The following is a 20,949-nucleotide window of genomic DNA, read 5'->3' on the forward strand; positions in this document are numbered from 1 at the left end:
TCCTCCACGGTCTGGGCTGGGGAAGGAAGCACGCTAACAGGGAAGCTGGCAAACGGGAAGAGCTAGCAGCTCCCACGGGCACCACCAGAGGGTAGGGCGAGAGGGGTCCCCATAGCATTCCACCAAGGGGGTCTCCAACGCACGGCCTGCCGCCCCCCCCCCACCCAACCCTTGTGCCTCCGCCTAGGCATGAGAACTAATTGGGGGGGGGGGCAATAAAATAAATAAATTGCATGAACTTCTGACCTTTTAAATTCTCTGGGGGGGGGCGGACACTGGGGACACGGGAATGACTTGCATATACATGTAACACACAGGTTTTTCCCCCACCCCCAATCCACTTAGCTTGTTCCATCTAGCTGCGTTGCAGCTTAGCTGGACGGAGACGTATGTGGCTCTAAGCCTGCGATCGCAAGGCAGCCAGCACCCATGCACAGCAAGGCGAGGAAGAAGGAAGATGCTCAGAAAAGTCAAGTCACTCACCGGCCAGGCGAAGCTGAAAGGGAGGACAATCCGGTTCCTTTCGTTATTCCGATTGTATTTCAAACTGAAGGTATTCCCACCGACGACTGGGGTAGATCCGGACCCAAAGCTGCAAGGGCCCCCAGCGGAAACCCTCGACTGATACTCCTTCAGGCAAACTTTGAAATAAGTATCGCATTCATCTCTGGTGCATTTCTTATCGGCTGGGTTTCGGGTCCCGTCACAGCAATTCCCATTCTGCAATTCGCCATTGACATTTTGCATGGATATGATCTCAAACTCGAACTGGCCTGATGTTAGGGTCACCTGTTTTGTTTTTGCATTTTTTTAAAAAAAAAGTTTCCCCCAAAGGAAGCAGAGAGGAGAAGGAAGCGTTAGCACTTTGCTTGTAAATAAACATTTTTTAAAAAAATAAATCACTAACAAGTTTAGCAAAAATGAAAGGGGAGGCTTCTATTGCTCCTTGATTCAACAGGTTAAAAAGCGAGCAGGAACCCTCATCTGCTACCCACCTCCCAAATTCTGATGTTAGGGGCAATTCCCAGAGAGAAATCGTGTCGCTATATGCCTCTCAGCGCTCAAAAAGAGTTAAAGGGTCGTTAGCTTCAAGCAAGGGAACACCGCGCAGAAAAAGCATTGCACAGCTCAAACGAATAACTCTAATCAAGTCAGACGCACTCCTGAAAACACTCACGGAAAAGTCCGCTTGCTACGAGGCTTTCAGAAAGCAAAACCCTCTGGAAAAAAGAAATGGAACGCTGACGGTATAGGGTGGAGAAGAAAGGGAAAGTCCTCGGGGAAACCTGGCTTCCCCCAAGAAATCATCACCCCGAATTCAAAAACGCATAGCAGAAGCATTTTTTTTAATGCAGCTGACGGGTGGCGGTGGGGAAATCGGTCAAAGCGAATGTCTTGGGGCAGGGGGTTGGGTAGGCGGGCAGGAGCTCTGCAATCGAAAGCTTTCCTTGGGAGACAAAAACCCCAAAAAACCGAAACCTGCGAAAAGCGAGCTTCTGCGCGGAGCTGCGCTGCGGGAAGCAACGCCCGAGCCTTGCCCCAAAAACGTACCTTGACTCGCAAGCATAACAGGGCAAGGAGAAGCCGTAAGGAGAAGTCCGTGAGCTGCGGTCCCTTTGAGCCAAGCATGCCTCTTGCTTGCAGAGTGCCCTTCGCGCAGAGACGCTCCCCGGCTCGCTGCCGCTCTTTGCAGCCGCTGCCCGGCTCCCAGATATATATATATGCTCTCCCGGTGGAAGCGCGCGCGGGTGGAAGACGCCACTTCTCAAAAGGTTTTCAATAGCGCCCCGATCTTCAATGCAAAGCAGCCCAGCCTCCTTTTATTCTCCTTGGCCTCTGTCTCTTAAAAAAACCCCCACCCTTCCTTTCTTCCTTTCTTATTAGCGATGGTTATTCCGCGCGCCCCCACCCACCCCCCTCGCCCGCTCGCTTTTCTCTCTTTTGCAGAGCTCGCCGGCCAACCCCTCTCTCTCTCTCCAGCCCGGCCAGCACAATAACCCGGGCTGAGCCCCCCTCCCCACCCCCCGCCACACACACATAGACGACACCCCTCCGGAGAGAAAGGAGGGGGCCCACGGCTATTTGCACGCGCGCAACCAGCCCCCTCCAAAAGGAAAAAAAAAAGGAAGCCAGAAGAGGAGGGATCCGATCGCCCGTGCTGCAAGCCCCACTGAACTGACTGCTCGCTGCTGCTGCTTGCTAGCCCATGGCTACAGCAGGAGGAGGAGGAGGAGGAGAGGGGGGGGGGCGCAAACGTCAGGCAGCGCATGCGTTGCTATTAATATGCATTAAGGGGGAGGGTGGAAGGGCAAGCCGCAGCCCCGCCTCGGGTCCCTGGAGAGGCTTGCCTTTTTTCCTTGGAAGGGTGACAAGAGGTGGAGCAACCCTGGGAAGGCAGGGCTGGGCGGGGGGGGGGGACGGGGGCGGCGAGGGTTGCAGGAGGTGAGGAGCAAAGCGCAGCAGGTGGGCAAGGAGCCTTGAGAGAGGCGGGAGAATTAATAATGCTTGACGCGCGGCAAGAAAACCGCGCGTCTGTTTGCAAAGCTAAGCAGGGTCCGGGGTGGTTTCAGACGGGATGGGGAGACCGCGTGGGTGGAGGAGGTTGGACTGCACGGCCTTGGGGGGGTGTCCCTTCCCCCCACTCTAGGTTCCGCGATGGTGATGCCAATAGGAGGGTTTGCGTGGCAGGGGGTTGCGCTAGATGACCCCAGGGGTCCCTTTGCGCTCTGGTTCCATGACGGCTAATAGCAAGCCTCCTATCATTGCTGTTGCAAATATGGGAGCGCGCGTTTGGTATTGCTGATCGTGTCTGCTGAGCTGAAGACAAGAATTGGGGTTTTTTTAAAAAATAAAACAGGAGGGGAGGGCGGAGGTGCCCGTCAGGTGTGCAGCCCTCCTAAGATGGGCGTGTTTTGGAAAGCCTTCACGAAGAAGCTGGCTGCCACCCAAACGCGCGTGCACGGAGGTTTCAGGAGGGGGGTGTTGGCTTTCCGCAGAAACGCCCCGGACCTATTAGCGTTTCAAGGCTTTGGAGGGTCTCAGTTGCTCGTCCGTTCCTTCTCTTCCCTCCCCCGTCCGGGCCCACCCGCCGCTGGAATCGTGTGCCTGGGTGATCCGCCAGCCCCGGATAGCATTCCATATGCCTGTGCCAAACGTGGGATCTAGTGCACGATCGCTCGTGTTGCAATAAATCTGCTAGTCTTTAAGGCGCTTTGTTGTTCTTGCTTCGTAAGGAAGCGGGCGCGCTCTCCTCTCATTCTCTCCCTCCCCCTCGGGGGGCCACACAAGCTGAGCCCCTTTCTCAAGGCATGGGAAGGGAAAATGGATTACTTTGGAGTGGGGGGGGAGGCTTCAGAAATGTCCCACGCTCCCCGATCACCCGTGGGAGAGCTGCAAAGAGAAACTTAACTACGCGCTCGCAAGGAGGAACAGCTCTTTGGCGCAGGATTGCAAAGTTCAGCAGCTTTTAGTATCGAGAAAACCTGGACGAAGCGTGAACGTCGCATGATCGAGCCGTCTCGGGAGCTTCCCTCCCAAACCACAGGGGCAAACGCAGCCTGAATGCCTCGGTGCTGTGCTCAGGCTGTGGAATTCGACGGGAGACTCTTCGACTTCAGAGCAAACGCGCATACTCGCACTGTTAAGTCTCAAGGTGGTCAATAGAGCTTCTTACTCCATAGTTCTCGATCAACCTGCCTGCCTCTGGGCGGTCCAGGTGAGGACTCGCCTGACTGAGCAACGAACTAAAGCAAGAGTCCCTGCACGCAGAAAGCTAGTCTGTCAGGGAAACGGCTAGGCTAGAGTCCTTTTCCCTGACGTGCTAGGTTTTTTTAGTGTGGAGGATTTTATATGGAAAGCTATGAAAACACGTGGAATAGCTCTACCCCGCCCCCGCCCCCTCCCCACCCCAACTTTTTGGGGAGGCAGACCAGGCACAGGTCTTCCTTCCTATGCCTTGGCCACTAAATAGCTGTCGCACATACCTATGTGGGTTCTACAAAGGATGGCACTACTTTAAAAATGGTGCGGGGGCGACGTGGCTTTGGGCTTGTTTGCTCGCTGCGCTTCCGATCGGTGAGCGCAGCATTTTAGATAAAAGCCTGCCGGTGTGAATAATGCGCGCAAACACCATTTTCTGCATTGAGGGCAGCTGTATGGGTTTGGGAAGGGGAAAGAGGTTCGCCTTGAGTATTTGTGAGGATACGCGGGGCGGCATGAAGTAAAAACACGCACGCACAAAAAAACCGAAGTAATGAAGCTCTGCTCCCGAACCTGTTACTGAAAGAACAGCCTCTGAGCACATCAGGAGTGCTTTCCCCACATGCATCAGCCACCCCAAGAGCCGAGGAGAGGATGGCTTTCAGAGTCCCAGCGGAAACTCCCTTGGGCTTGATCCTGTACACTTTAAAGCATCTTTTCCTCTTCATAGGTGTTCTGGGAACTGTAGTTTGACAACCTCAGAGTGACAATTCCCTTTACCAAATGACAGTGCCCATAATTTATTTATTTTTTGGGGGGGGCGCTTCGAATGTGCTTGATGGCGTGTATGCAGCCTATGTTTGGAAAGATTCCTGCATCGCAGGGGGTTAGACTAGATGACTCCGGGGTCCCTTCTAACTCTAAGAGTCTATGATTCTATGGTAACACGGGGGGGAGGACACACCTGAAAAGCCATGATTCGAAGGTTGCCTTTTTTTTTACCTGAAGGGGGTTGGGTGCGTAAGACCCGCAGTGGATGGCAATCGCTTTGGGTCAGGTTGTGCGTGTGTCTGTGTGTGTGAACGCGAGAGAGGAAGATAATCACACTGGGAAAAGGAGGCGTGTGCTGGAAATCAGTGTCTCGAGACAAATCGTCACCCTGGGGAGAAAAGGGCGTGCGTTAAGGGTTACTTCTGCCGTCAAGCCGATCGCGCAGCAGCAGAGAGCTTCGCTTCCTGAGATCTGGCAAGATTTGATGGGTTAGGCAGCAGGAGAGGAAATCCTTTTTGGCAACGGACTTTTCCAGGAAACCGAGAAGCTGATCACCTGAACCAACATGGTGCGCTGACACACACACACCCATAAAAAAAAAACCCGAATCAAACAATCAAGCGCCTGGAGGCAGGCTTACTTTTGAGTAGCAGTATTCCCTGCGCTTGCTCCGCAGCTTGGTTTTCCCGTTTCCCAAAGTTCAGCTGCTGCGCAACTGCACCTCTAAGGGGGCGCTGCTCTGCGGCGGCTCCAAGCGTGGTGGCTGGTTAAGAAGGTGACAATCAGCTTTCGATCTGTAGCCCTAAATAACACTTATTAGGAAGTGAGTCGGATGGGCTTCCGTGGGACTTCCGAGAGAACATCTGCTGCGTCCAAACGATGATTTAAGAACAAGGATTCCGGGCAAGGAGAACACTTTAAATCGGAACAAATCCAAGCCTGTTCGCACCTGTCAGCCGTGCTTTATGTTTTTGGCTTATGAGTTGCAGTCATTAGTAAGAGCAGTTAAGCTTCCTTTTAAGTGCTCAAAGTGTGTCATGTCTCAGTTAATCCTTACTATGACCCTGTAAAGCAGGCTAATAGAATCATCCCCATTCTCCAGATGGAGCTGTGGTGGAAAGGCAGACCTGGTTCGTGCTGATGTGGTCTGGGCTGTACCAGTGGTATAGTGGTGCAGGGAGGGGTTCGGTAGCCATATTTTTAAAAAAATTAGCTGTCAGTGAAAGCGTATCCCAGGCATTGCTGAGTTAAAGAAAGGGCGGGGGCGGGCGGGTATGTAGTCATTTAAGCACCCACCTGCAATCTGAAATGACACAGCTTGAATACATAGCTGGGGTAGCCTGGTCAGTAGGACATGAGACTCATAATTCCAGGGCTGGGGGTTCGAATCCAAAGATTCCTGCATTGCAGGGGGTTGGGCTAGATGACGCTCTTGGACCCTTCCAACTCTGCAATTCTATGGTTCTATGAGAACTGGACCAGAGAGGCATGGGTTCAAATTCCCCGTGCTATTTGCTACATGAACTTAGACCCAGACCACATCCATATGTAAAGGTAAAGGTACCCCTGACCGTTAGGTCCAGTCGCGGGCGACTGTGGGGTTGTGGTGCTCATCTCGTTTTACTGGCCGAGGGAGCCGGTGTACAGCTTCCGGGTCATGTGGCCAGCATGACTAAGCCGCTTCTTACCTTCCCGCCAGAGTGGTACCTATTTATCTACTTGCACTTTGACGTGCTTTCAAACTGCTAGGTGGGCAGGAGCTGGGACCAAACAACAGGAGCTCACCCCGTCGCGGGGAATCGAACTGCCAACCGTCTGATCGGCAAGCCCTAGACTCTGTGGTTTAGACCACAGCGCCACCCGTGTCCCCTCCAGGCCACATCCATACCATACCTTTAAATCTCTATTATACCACTCTAACAAATCATGGCATCCTCCAAAAGAATCATGGGAAGTGTAGTTTAATTCCATTCAAAGAGGGATTGATTGTGAAACCATTCTGAGAATTGTAGCTCTGCGGGGGGGGGGGTGTCTCCTAACAGCCCTCAGCACCTTTAACAAACCACACTTCCCAGGATTCTCGGGGGAGGAGGAAGCCATGGTATTTAAAAGTGGTTTAAGAGTTCATTAAATCTATGGTGCTGATGTAGCCCCAGTCACCAACTCCCATGAGTTTGTGATGACGATGAAAAGGGGAAATGGACAGAAAAACGAATGCCCTGTGATCTCTGGTAATGCGTGGCAGTGTTATAATTTTTTAAAACCCTGTAAAGTGTGACGTTCTTGTAACGTGTGACATTATAAAGTAATACACTCCTTATTTTATAATAATTATAACCATGTATTCATTTAAGATCTTTATATGCCAGTTAATCGTTCACATTTCTAAGTGGTGCACGCAAAAGCAATTCACAGAAAATGGAACAATGAAACAGTACAAATTCATCATAAAACCAAATGCCACCTTAACATGCCTACCGGAAGAAGAAAGTCATAGCCCTTGAAGTTCAGCACAAGGAGAGTGCTTGTCTAATCTCCATTGGGAGACAGTTCAACAGGCTTTTGGTCCACTACAATGAATGTGTGGCTTCTGAAAGCTGTGGATCTGAGCAACAGAGATTCCCTCAAAAAATCTCAGGGATTGGCTGAGATATAAGGGATCAGGTAGTCCTTAAGACATCTTGGATGCACAGTTAGTGAGTGGTTCCCTAGATCAGGTGGATGGGAAGTTGCCTGCTCTTCATGGGGTTATGCTTCCTCTAAAGAGTGGGTACTTAGCTTGGGGGTCCTTCTAGATCAATTGCTGTCTCTTGAAGGTTCAGGTGGCCTCAGTGGTGCAGAGTACCTTCCATCCACTATGGCTTATGGCCCAGCTGAACTCCTATCTGGACAGGGATAGCCTAACTTCGGTTGTCTATGGTCCGGTAACCTCTATTAGATTACTACAGGAACGTGGGTTGGGGCTGATGGGAGTTGGAGTCCAAGACATGGAGATGGCTACACACGTTTCCTAAACCAGACGTATAAACCATAGTAAAGTCATTCACCAGGTGACAGTCCCTGTGTAAGCACAGAATGTCAACTGACCACTGAGAGCCAGGAGGCAGTGGCGCTGGGAAACCAGTGAGGAGTAGAAACAGGATGGCATAACCTGGCCAAAAAAGTAATCCTCTGTGTCCACATGCATTTTGTCGCAGGTGAATTTCTACCATGTTCCTCCTGACCTCAGTTGGTTTTAGCTTGGATGAACTAAATGAGGATCTCATTGCTGCTCAGCAAGTTTTCCGTGGTCTATAAGACCTCTGGCCCATCAGATCCCATTCTGTAAAGATCAGTCAGAGATTATGCCTGTGTGCCAAAGGGCAGAGGTAACCCATCAGCGCCCAAGGTTTATTACAACCGGCAGCTTTCGGATCACTGTTAATGTTCTACTTATCTGCTCATCTTTCTTGTTCTGGTTCTAAGCACTGCTGGGACATTGCTGGCATTAGTAAGCATCCTTCATAGTTCGCCCAGGAAATAGGTTCATTTCAGCACTGGAGGAATTGAGGGCAGCATGAGCCTGGTAGATTGTAGACATCACTCGTTTTGCTGACAGCTTTGGATTTCATGCAGGTTTATACTATGCAGGGTTAAGTGGGTTGAACTTCCCAGGAAAAGGGTATCTGACCTGCTAGACTTTCTATGAATTCTTTCCTGTTCTTATTACCTTTCAAACAAGTGGATTCTATTGCGGTTGCCAGTTCTTGCACCTTAAATTGCTTGATGGCAAAAAGGTCCAGGAAAGGCTCGTTCATCATCCTGCCGAACGGAGAAGCTTCAAATTCCAGATTGTCTCTATAAAAGAGCTTTTAAAGGTCTTCTCCGGCCCTCCATCGGATTAACATCCCATGATTGTAGTGCAATCAAGAGAAGTGGCAGCTTTTGAAATTCTGCCTTCTAGGAAATGGTTTCTGTTTTACAATTTTGAATACTAATTTAAACATCATTGAAATATCAAGGACTTCCTTTCTTATCATTCCGTGGTTTATTTTGCATATCATAAATCCCTGCATATTTTACAAAAACTAAACCATTCAGTATTCCATTATTACATCCATCAAAACTTATTTACGCTGTTGAATTTATCTTAATGCTGCCAGCATTTTCAAGTATATGCAATTTCCTCCATATATTCAATAAACATTTTCCAGTCTTCTCTAAACGTATGTTCTTCTTGTTCTCTTATTCTATATGTTAGGTCCGCAAGTTGCACATATTTCATCAGTTTGAGTCAGGCTTCCTCAAACTTGGCCCTCTAGATGTTTTTGGCCTACAACTCCCATGATCCCTGGCTAGCAGGACCACTGGTCAGGGATGATGGGAATTGTAGTCTCAAAACATCTGGAGGGCCAAGTTTGAGGAAGCCTGGTTTAAGTTGTCATTCTTCTTTAGTTGGGACCTTGCTCATTTTCCATTTTTGGGCTAACAAAACACGGGCCGCAGTAATGGCTTACATAAATAACCTTTTTTGACACCTGGGAATTTCCATCTGAATTATCCCCAACAGAAAGGAGTCTGGGTTTCCCCCCAAAAAGTGCTTTTAAACATTTTTTTCAATTCATTATGGATTATTTCCCAATACTCTTTTACCCTTTTACAGGTCCACCACATATGAAAGAACATTCCCTCAACATTGTAATTATAACTTCCGATGCAGCCTGAAGATGCTGCACATAGCAAGCCAAGTTTGTCACAGACAGTTTGGTTGTCTTCCCCCCAAAATGCAGAGAGTCACTGGTAGCTTGGTTGGTTACAGCATGGTGCTGATAATGCCAAGGTTGCAGGTTCGATCCCTGCATGATCGCTTGATCCCTTCCAACTCCACAATTCTATGATTCTATGTAAAAGCAAAAGAAGTACAATTCTCTCTGCAACCACTAAAACCTGGGTTTAATGTGAAATCAGTGAAGCCGTACAGAATAGATGCCAAGTGAGATACTGCCATATATCTGACATTTCCAGGGACATTAAAAATTGAGTGCAGGGTTGCTAAATTATGACTGCTACAGGCGTCATTTAAACTGCCAACTAAAAATTGAAATGGGGACTTAGGGTTTAGCATGAATGTGAATAAATAAGCAAACAGTGGTTGTCAATGTGCAACTAGCTCTTCTAAGCACACTTACCTGCAGTAAAACTTCTGAGTAAACCTCGTTGGGATTGCAGGAATTCTACTTTCTGACTCATCTGGGGTGTGTGAGAGAGATAATGACAGCAGTAATGCTATGGGTCCCTATTCAAACACACTATCATGACAGTACACACAAAACACACTAACATAACATAACATAACATAACATAACATAACATAACATAACATAACATAACATAAAACATAACATAACATAACATAACACTCTGATATCAGTTGTGTTGCTTCTAATGGCCATTAGTGTTAATCTTGGTAACTGATTAATCTGGTCCCATTTTGCCAACTTCTTGTCACACTCTGGCGTGACCAAGAAATCAAACTCAACACGGAGCTGCCTGGCGCCCACTGCGTTTTATAAGGCTGAGGTTGCACGTAGGGTACTGTCAAGGGCAGAACCTTGCTTCTTCCATTAGTAACAGGAATCACCAATGGGTGAGCTTCAATTCCCTGCCTCCTCAGCTCAACTTTTGGACCGGGAGGGATGGGGATGCTGTCTTGGTTGGGAGGAAGGAGATATAGGGCAAAGCAGTAGTCCCTTGAGGCAATGGCAGATGGCGATATTGGGGGTGGCAAAGGAAGACAATGGGGTGAATAGAGGAAAAACTGGGAGTTTGTACCTTTCTCTCTCCTCTGCTTGCCAAACAGGGGTTCCAACTGGAATAAAATATTGGGGGATCCCAGGTAAGCCCTACCCCATATAATCGGTCACAAGACATGGTGCACACACACCATTTGAATGGCAATGTCCATCAAATTGGGGGTGGGGCAGCCCCTCTTAGTTTCTGTTTGCCACTGAGCAGTGCTTTAGAGTCACAAGACTCTGTTTACATTCCAGAGACCTTCCAAGCTGTTGGAAGTCTCATGGGAGATGGGAGACGGATATGACGTTAGTGGTTTCCTGTTCCTTTGTTGTTCAGTTACTCTCTGCTTTCATAGAGAGAGGATGTATTTTTCTTTGCTGTCTGCGTAGCGAGAAATAAAACTCTTTAGCCATGTAACCATAAATCTCATCACTTCCGCATGCTGCTGGATTCTTTACTGGATGGGAATGTGCCTGAGGCCTCATCAAAGGCTCAGGTCATTAATTATCGTTGGAGGCTATTCCGAAGGCTCAGCCGGAGGAAAATGAGCTTTATCAGCTTGGCCGAGCGGAGATCCCGACAGCCCCTTCAAATACTTCATTGGGGGTCCAAAGAGACCTCGGCCTCTAGGAGTTGGCTCCTCTGCCGCCAAACTTGACTGGTTTTTGACTAGCAAACGATAACAATAGGTTGCCATTTGGGCACAGATCTGAGGCCACATTCCTAAGACAAGTCCAGAAGTGAAATCGGGCGTGGTTATGAAAGAGAATTTGGGGCTGCAGTCTGAAACCAGTTTAGGATGGGATAGCCAGCAAGGTGCCCTGGAGATATTGCTGGACTTAACTCTCATCAGCCACAGGATGGCTGGTAGAATGGGAGTTGCCATCCAGTTTCACCTGGAGGGCAAGTGGCTAATGCATAGATTTTAATTGTACCCTAGACCAGGTAAGTAATGGGCATTTTAATTTCAGAAGGCCCTTACACTCATTCTGCCTGTAGCCCTTTCCCGTATTTGAAGTGCCTCAAATTTCATTTATCCTAATGTGAACTTGAGAGCCTCAGTGGATCATATTTCATAACATTGGCTAATGAGATGCTATTATTATTATTATTATTATTATTATTATATTTATGATTTTCCATTTTATACATTTCAATAATTTTACAATCATTTTAACATTTTAGAACTCGACTTCCTTCCTCCTCTTTCTGTGGTTCCTTAAATTTATTTTTAATATTTTCTGCATATCCTAATTAACTTAATTTACTCATTTATTCATCTACTTTAAATATTTAAAACTGCAGCTTTTTACAATAATCCTGCCAATGTTCTGATCTGTTTACAGTTTATTTGTAAATATTCAATAAACCATTTCCATTCTTTTATAAAAAGTTTGTCTTGATTTCACATTTTTCCAGTAAGTTTCGCCATTTCTGCATATTCCATAAGTTTTTGTATCCATTCCTCTTTTGCTGGGACTTCTTCCTCTTTCCATTTTTGGGGAGTTTAACATTCTTGCTGCTGTAGTCGCATACTCATGGAAATGACGCTCGATTCTTATGACGCAGCTGTAAATTAATGTTACAAACCAGGTCAATATGAGCTTTGGCAATCAGGAAATTGGCCTGAACCCCTCAAAACCAGTATTCCAGGCTACGATGTCCATTCAATTTATATGTTCAAAGTATGTCTCAGCTTCCAGTCTCTCTCCCCTTCAGGTCTTGCATGTCTTCCTCTTCTTTAGGTAGATAACGCTCATATTAAGGAGATTTAGATGTTAGAACAGGTTGCATGGGTCATCAGCCAATATGGCATGCTGCAGTATTTTGAATGCAAAAGGTTCACCCAAGGTTTTCTTGTTCCCAAATCAGAGATGTCGTAGAGGTTCAGGATGTGAAAGGAATCAAGCTCAGACTTATGAGAGAGAGAGACAGAAAGTCTGCACTCTGAAGATCAGGTGCCATAAAAAAGCCAAGGCATTCTTCTGTGCACTAGGGAAATGTGTAATTTCCTTTGCAGGTTCTGTGAGTCATTTGGGTTATAGCTGTAACCTAGCTCTGTGAATATCATGATAACTTCAGACATATTAGACTGTTTTTCTTTTTTTTCTTCATATGGTATCAAGTTGACTCAGGTTCCTGGAGGTATGGGGCTGTGCCAGAGAATGGAGGTAAGCAGCAATAGACAAATTTGCGTGTCAAGGTCCCCAAGCCACCCCAATAAAACACAATTCACACAGATTTTTTGTTTAAGGTTTTTGGCATAATTTTGGCCACAACTTTATTAAAATACAAAAAAATGTGAATGGTTGCTTAGGCATTGGTTGCAACTATCTGTCTCCGCCCGGGGACAGACTGACATTCGCACGCCCGCGAAAGTCAGAAAGTGAAAACATTTTTGATATACAGATGGTACATGACCCCAGTTAAACTTGCCAAAATATACCATTCGTCTGATAATAAATGCTGGAAATGTAAAGGAAATGAAGGAACATTCTTTCACCTCTGGTGGACTTGCCCTAAAGTGAAGGCCTTCTGGGAAATGATATACAACGAGTTGAAAAAGGTATTTAAGTATACCTTCACTAAGAAACCAGAGGCCTTCCTCCTGGGTATTGTCGGCCAGAAGGTGTTAAAGAAGGACCGAACATTTGTTATGTACGCAACAACGGCAGCAAGGATACTCATTGCCAAGAATTGGAAAACTCAAGATCTACCCACACTGGAAGAGTGGCAGATGCAGCTGATAGACTATATGCAACTGGCGGAGATGACTGGCAGAATCCGAGACCTGGGAGAAGAAAGGATTGAAGAAGATTGGAAGAAATTTAAGATTTATTTACAAAAATATTGTAATTTGATTGAATGTTAAGAAGGATGCTTGATCATAAATAATTGGCCACCACTAAATTAGACTGGAATTTGATGATAAGTGAGATCAAGGAAAAGACAAACCCTTTGGGAGAACTATTAGACTATATTTAAATGAGTGGATATAAGTTTGTAAACAAGATGATAATCTGCTTGAAAAAACTTTTCAACAATGTAAGTGGGAGCAGGAGACGCGAGGAAGTCTAAACAAGTTATGAAATTTTGTTATGATATAAGCAATGTTGTTTATTACTTATGTTTTTCTTTCACAAAAAACCTTAATAAATATTTATATAAAAAAAGAAAGTGAAAACATTTTGGGGAGAAAGATGGAGCTGGGAACCATGCCCTCACCTCTTCCCAAATGCTCCCAGGGGCTCTTGCGTGGCCCTAGCCCCTTGACAGGACAAAAGATCGGACAAAAGCATGGTGAGCCCCTGTATTCCTTTAATGGAATCCCTAGCAGCAGTAGCATTGGAGGGGCAGGCACAGCCAATCCATACCCTCCACCAACCAATTTTCTAAAAACAATGCCTAACTGCAACCTTACAAGTTGTGACGATTTTCTATGCAGTAGACAAAAACCAAATGGCCCCAGCCAATCAGCCAAATGGACAAAATTCCTACCGGGCCCCTGCCCCAAAAGCAGACGACCCCATGACAGGCATAGCAAGGCCAAAGCAAACAATCCTAAATATAGGGAGGATGGGTGGATAAACCAATGCGCACAGCGAAAAGAGGAAGCTCAACGCTGCGCGCAGGGAATATAAAACTTCTTGGCTGTCAATCATAAAATGGCAACATCAAATTCTCCCCAACGACAAAGTGGAGCCCAGTCGCAATGGTGGCCAACTACCTTTACCCGCCCAGCAACAGTGGGATGTCTTGCAAGACCCCACCGCAATCCATGCTCTCCATGAAGGAGAACACACTTTATGGGGAACAAGGCTATCAATGCTCTGTCTGCACAGTCGGAGGCCATAATGAATCTGAATACCAGTTTCTGGTTTCAGGAGGGAGAGTGCTCTTGTGCTGAGGTTTCCTGCTTACCGTATTTTTCGCCCCATAGGACGCACTTTTTCCCCTCCAAAAATGAAGGGGAAATGTGTGTGCGTCCTATGGGGCAAATGCAGGCTTTCGCTGAAGCCTGGAGAGCGAGAGGCATCGGTGCGCACACCGACCCCTCTCGCTCTCCAGGCTTCAGGAAGCTATCCGCAAGCCTTGCAAGCCTGGCGGGAGTTCCCGCAGGCTCACAAGGCTTGCGGGCAGCAGCCTGCAGCCCCGGCGAGTGTCCGCAAGCCTTGTGCGCCCGGCGGGAGGTCCTGCCGAGCGTGCAAGGCTTGGGGCGGCAGCCTGCTGCCCGAAGCACGGGGAGCCCTCCGGAGGGTGCCCCGTGCTTCGGGCAGGTGTGCGCAAGGCTTGGGGTGGCAGCCGCGGCTGGGGCGGGGAATAATTTTTTTTATTCATTTCCCCCCCCAAAAAAACAAGGTGCGTCCCTATAGGACGAAAAATACGGTAATTTCTCCAACATTTCTCCCATGAAAATAGGGATGTTCCATTCAATAACAGTAATAATGATCATAATAATTCTCCACCCAACTGACTGGGTTGCCCCAGCCACTCTGGGCGGCTTCCAGCATATATAAAAACATAATACTGTAAAATGTTAAACATTAAAAAGCTTTTCTATACAGATCTGCCTTCAGATGTATTCTAAATCTCCTTGGCTCGGGGGGGTGGGGGGTTGCATAACTCCACACCTTCCAACATTTCTCCAATGAAAATAGGGACATCCCATGGAAAAGCAAGACATTCCGGGATCAAACCAGAAACTGGGGTGGCTTCTGTAAATTCAGGACTGTCCCTGGAAAATTGGGGCAGTTGGAGGGCCTGGGATGCCATACTCTAATTGGTTCGTGGTGAAGGGACACTTTTTCAGGAAGCAAAGTATCTTGGACTAGCCCTGTGGGGCAGATTTGGCTAAAACGGGAGAGGGGAAAATCAGGAAGTGGGGCTTGTAGATTTCATTAAATCCTTCCCCTACCTTGGCTCAATAGTTCGAGCCCTGTATGTGATTGCTAACAATATACAGGGCCAGATTTAGGTTGCCGCCACTCCTGGCTAGGTTACCTGGTTGAACCCTTTCTGTCTGGACAGCCCTTCACTTCGTGGCTGTCTCAGTCGCTGGCAGAATCCGTCAGTGGGCGTTTCTTGAACTTCTTCCAGCAAAGAAGTTCTTTGACGCCAAGTCTCCTCCTACTCTCCCTGCGCGGAAGTCTTATGCGCCGGGAGGGTGTGGGCAGCGGAGGACCCGTGCTCTCCCCGCTGGTCTCTGGTGAAAAGTCCTGGAGCCTCCTCTCCGATTCCCCCATCTGCCCCCCTTCTCCACTGGTGTTACGCTGATTTCCTTCCCCAGCAGATGGGCTGCCTCTCTCCCTACTGGGACCCTCTCCGGCATCCCTCTGGAGCCTTCCCTCCGCCTCTGGCTCCGATGGCAGTTCCCTGACACAACTCTTCATTCTCTGAAGATGCTAAATGTTCCTATGACCTGGGAGTGGGAAAGTGGAATCTTAAATAGCAACCGCAAGTTGGACAGAGGGTTTTTCTTTTGCCTGACTTGTGAGAGGGTGCTGGCTTATCCTAAAAACTAAAGATGAAAAAGGGAAAGGTCATCCCAATCTGGAACTGTCCTGGAAAATAGGGGCACTTGGCGGGTCTGGGGTCCACATGGGCATTTGGTTGGCTTTTGTGAGAACAGGATTCTGGATCGAGACTCTTATGTTCTGAATTGGATGAGGCTGCCATGTTTTTTTTTGCCCCTGGCAGGGCCCGGGGGCCTTTATTACGAGAGGCAAACACCAAACAGGCACAGTTAGGATTTTCTGCCTGTGATGAAGATCCTAGCGGAGAGGTAAATGCCAGCCATGCATCTAATCCCTTTACAAGGAGTTAAAGCTACTGTATGTCAAGGTGTGCTTTCATGAGGAACATGATGAGCAAGGCTTCCTTTTTAGTTCAAGAGGCCTCCCCTAAGTGCCCCGGGGCCACTTTTATCTTGCTCTTCTGCTGAAACTGATCCCCTTCACTCGAATGAATGTGACGGTGTCAAATATAATGATAGTGCTTTATCCAGCTTCATGGTTGACTGACGTGCATTTCAGAGCAGCACATTCCACCCGAGGAGCCCATTTGCACAGCCGAGTGATCTAAACTTGAAAGCTAATTTCTGTAATTACCAAGTGTGATTGAACTCCGGCAAAAGTTTTCATCGCCTGCGCGGGATGGGAATTTGGCCTCCATCGTTGCCGCCGCTGCCACCTTGCACTTGTGGGGAGGAACTAATTGGAAGGGATTTAACTGGTGGTCCCCACTCCCCTTAACTGCATATTGAACAAATGGGGAAATCAGTATCCATAATTAGAAAGTCAAATGAATTGTAGAAGCTATAGCAGGAAGGAAAGGGATGTGCCAAATAGGAGAGATCATCAGGGGGTTTGGGCTGGGTGTTCATCAGTATGCAGTTGATACCCAGCTCTACTTCTCTTTTAAATCAGAACCAGTGAAGGTGGTGAAGGTCCTTTGTGAGTGCCTGGAGGCGGTTGGAGGATGGATGGTAGCTAACAGATTGAGGTTGAATCCTGACAAGACAGAAGTACTGTTTTTGGAGGACAGGGGGTGGGCAGGTGTGGAGAACTCCCTGGTCCTGAATGGGGTAGCTGTGCCCCTGAAGGATGAGGTGTGCAGCCTGGGAGTCATTTTGGACTCACAGCTGTCTATGGAGGCGCAGGTCAATTCTGTGTCCAGGGCAGCTGTCTACCAGCTCCTTCTGGCATGCAGTCTGAGACCCAACCTGCCTGCAGACTGTCTTGCCAGAGTGGTGCATGCTCTGGTTATCTCCCGCTTGGACTACTGCAATGCACTCTACGTGGGGCTACCTTTGAAGGTGACTCGGAAACTTCAACTAATCCAGAATGCAGCAGCTAGACTAGGAGTGGCCACCGAAATCATATAACACCAGTCCTGAAAGACCTACATTGGCTCTCAGTACATTTTCAAGTACAATTCAAAGTGTTGGTGCTGACCTTTAAAGCCCTCAATGGCCTTGGCCCAGTATACCTGAAGGAGCGTCTCCACCCCCATTGCTCAGCCCGGACACTGAGGTCCAGCTCCAAGGGCCTTCTGGCGGTTCCCTCCCTGCAAGAAGTGAGGTTACAGGGAACCAGGCAGAGGGTCTTCTCGGTAGTGGCGCCCACCGTGTGGAACACCCTCCCATCAGATGTCAAGGAAATGAACAACTATCTGAATGAACAACTTTTAGAAGACATCTGAAGGCAGCCATGTTTAGGGATGTTTTTAATATTTGATGTCTTATCATGTTTTTAATATTCTGTTGTGAGCCGGCCAAATGGGCCAGCCAGATGGGCAGGGTACTATTTATTTATTTATTTAAACAGTTTACTCTAAACTGTAGAGCCTAAAACATGACAAATGCACCCCCTGCCTCATATGAGGATGGCAGGTCCTTTTCTTATTGCTGTGGCAAAACTCTCACAAGGGAGTAGAGTTTGAGAGACGTCTTCTTTTTTCAAATAGCACAAGATGTCAAAAATGTCGCCTACAGTTTGGTATATTCAAACAGGACGTGCTGAATGGTACTTGCAATGGGCATCACAGAGCTCGTAACTGAATTTCTTTAACACGTTGTGCATAAAATCCAGCTCTGTTTCCCATTAGTTATTGATTGCACAAAACGTGTCTTTTTCAGCGGTGGGCAAGGTAGTAACAATATTCTTTTATGTGCCCAGCAGAGAGGTAGTAGAGATCACTATGTTTTGGTGCTGAATCAAACAGTTGAAACACTTGTCACTAATGAGAAGAGAAGCTTTGCAAACCATGAGCATAAGAATAGGCATAGAGTGGGGTGAGGAATCTGACTCCTCAAAGGAAATCACCGCATAAAATCTGACATAGACGAACCCTTTAACATATTCTAAGATGGCTGTGCCTTTGCATCCTGAACCACAAACAAGTCCCCATAACTGTAAAGTACTAGGTGGATATATAGAAAATATTTGTTGCAATAAAGGAGATCTAGGAAATTAAAAACACAGCATTTGTAATTGCTCTGTGCTGAGGCCAAAAACATAGCTAGCATAGCCACTGGTCGGATGGGACTTGTGGTCCAAAATTTTGGGTTCCAAGGTTAGGAAAAGCTGCTGTAGGAAAAAAGCTGTAGTTTTGGGGTTCCAGGGAGAAACGGATGAGGAAGTGCTTCGGGAATAAAATGCTAAACGCTATTTTGGAGACTCGCGGGTATCACACCTTCAGTTGTATTAAGAACTTGGACTAAAATGCCTCCAGAAGAAAAGGGAGCCTATTTGTGCTGGCTACTAGCTTAAATTAATGCATATGCCAGAGGTTAGGCTCCCAAGGATATGCTTATATGAGCGATTTCAGTCACACTCCTCCAAACTGATTGCTGGATCCCAGAAATTGGCTTCATTTGAGCCAATTACATGGTTTCTCCAGAAGTTATTTTATTGGTACTAAGCTGACAGCTGCCAAATTGAAATGAAAATTGTCTGTGAGATATAGTTGAAGAGAGGGATTTATCTTTATCGGCAAATACTAAAACAGCAGCCTGGTTCTCAGTGATAAAATTTACTCTAGCTGAAGAATTACTTGGGCTGCAAGACTTTTCTGTTCTTTGGGACTGTGACTAACAGAAAAAGATGACAACAAATACAGTGTTTCTGTAATTGTCAAATCTGGTCATTTTTCATATTTGTTACTAGTTATTTTCTGCTTATAGGTGTTGGATTACCATTTTTTGCATTGTTTACCTCTGTATGGTCCTTTGCATTACTTACCTACAATGGATATCAGTGCCGTACCTGTACACAGCAAATAAAATATTTTTTTCTAAAAAAGTATTGTACTCTTGATCTGCATAACAGAATAATCCCAAACTCCTGAACTCGGATTGAAGAATTAGCCACACAAACATACTATCATAGAATTGTAGAGTTGTTAGGGACCTCATGAGTTATCAAGTCCAACCCCTGCAATGCAGGAATCTCAACTAAAGCATCCATGACAGATGGCCATCCAACCGCTGCTTAAAAACCTCCAAGGAAGGAGAGTCCACCACCTTCTGAGGGAGCCGGTTCCACAGCTGAACCGTTCTTATCATCAACAAGTTCTTCCTGATGTTCAGTCAGGATCTCCTTTCTTGTACAGTGGTACCTCAGGTTACATACACCTCAGGTTACAGATGCTTCAGGTTACAGACTCCGCTAACCCAGAAATAGTACCTCGGGTTATGAACTTTGCTTCAGGATGAGAACAGAAATCATGCTCCAGCGGCGCAGCGGCAGCAGGAGGCCCCATTAGCTGAAGTGGTGCTTCAGGTTAAGAACAGTTTCAGGTTAAGAACGGACCCCCGGAACGAATTAAGTACTTAACCAGAGGTACCACTGTAATTTGAATCCATTGTTTCGGGTCCTACCCTCTAGAGCAGAAGAAAACAAGCTTGCTCCATCTCCCATGTGACGGTCCTTTAGATATTGAAGGTGGCTATCATATTTCCTCTCATTCTCCTCTTCTCCAGGATAAACATACCTCATAACTGCCTTATAAGAATTGGTTTCCAGACCCGTATTCATCTAGGTTGCCTTCCTCTGCACACATTTCAGCTTGTCAACATTCTTCTTAGATTGTGATGCCCAGAACTGCACACAGTATTCCAGGTGTGGTCTCACCAAGACAGAATAGGTAGAGTGGGACTATTACTTCCCTTGACCTGGACATTATACTTCTGTTGATGCAGCCTAGAATAGCATTAGCTTTTTTTTGCTGCTACACCACACTGTGGACTCATGTTAAGCTTATGGACTACTGAGACCCCATGATCCTTTTCACAGGTACTATTAGCAAACCAGGTATCCCCCATTCTATATTTGTGCAATTGGTTATTCCTGTCAAAGTGCAGAAGCTTACATCTGTCCCTCATTTTGTTAGTTTGAGCCCAGTTCTTCAATATGTTAAGGTCATACTGAATCCTGATTCTGCTGATGAAAACATGGATGGTTAAGAAGCTATTTCTGACATCCTTCTTGGTGGGTGGGATGTGGTAGTCAATTCACTGGCCCCAGCCAGAGTCTGCTGGGAGAAAATTTTGAACTTGGTTAAGATTTTGACAAATGGCTCCTGCTATATTTGATATAGTAACATGATTTGCAACACAAGCCATTGCATTTGTGGTGAGGAGGTAACCAAAAATATTCTGCACTATATGTCCTGCTAGTCCATTTCTGGAAAATGTGTGGAATAGTTTTTCCCCTCTGCTTATTAGTGGATAAGAAACAGGGGGTCTAGTTAACTAAAACTGGAATATTTGCTTGCTAGGACTAATATGAAAATTACTCAGAGTGTGGTCACCCTTGTCTTGGCTGCTGCAAGACAGCAATAAAATTATTTTGTGACATAGGTAGCAGATTGCAAGTAGGATAATGTATCATTAAAAGCTAGATACTTTATGCATTTTCACATTTTAAGCTGCTGTCATTATGCTATATTTACATTTGAATGGAGCTTTCAATATATGCAACTCCTACCAGACTTGCATTTAAGATAATTCCACTGAAAACAATGGGATTTGCTTATAAGCTGCCCAGAGTGGCTGGGGAAACCCAGCAGGATGGGCAGGGTATAAATAATAATAATAAAAATATTCTTATTACTTGCGACTAAACATGCACATGACTGCACTATACTGAGCTGACATTTCTTGGACTTGATCCTCTCAATGATGCTTCTGACCCAATCCAGACC

The 20,949-nt window shown here is 46.7% G+C and overlaps 1 protein-coding gene and 1 long non-coding RNA gene across 2 annotated transcripts in view; both read right to left on the reverse strand.

Moving 5' to 3' along the window:
- The window catches only part of JAG1 (jagged canonical Notch ligand 1), a 69,329-nt gene extending 67,106 nt beyond the window's left edge, over nucleotides 1-2,223 (reverse strand). The window contains exons 1-2 of the mRNA XM_083730040.1: nucleotides 1,552-2,223; nucleotides 484-789 (exon numbers count right to left, since the gene is read on the reverse strand). Coding sequence (XP_083586166.1) covers nucleotides 484-789; nucleotides 1,552-1,629 — 384 coding nt within the window. The 5' untranslated portion in view covers nucleotides 1,630-2,223. The remainder of the gene's footprint in view (nucleotides 1-483; nucleotides 790-1,551) is intronic.
- A 4,594-nt stretch (nucleotides 2,224-6,817) lies between these two features.
- Nucleotides 6,818-19,805, reverse strand: LOC310840808. Its single transcript, XR_014562159.1, has 3 exons — nucleotides 19,738-19,805; nucleotides 9,639-9,699; nucleotides 6,818-7,355 (listed from the first exon to the last, which is right to left on the reverse strand). It is a non-coding gene; the product is annotated as an uncharacterized lncRNA (long non-coding RNA).
- Between the last annotated feature and the right edge of the window lie 1,144 nt (nucleotides 19,806-20,949).

Source organism: Podarcis gaigeae (genome assembly GCF_964106915.1).
Source record: "Podarcis gaigeae genome assembly, chromosome: 3".
NCBI lineage: Eukaryota > Metazoa > Chordata > Lepidosauria > Squamata > Lacertidae > Podarcis > Podarcis gaigeae.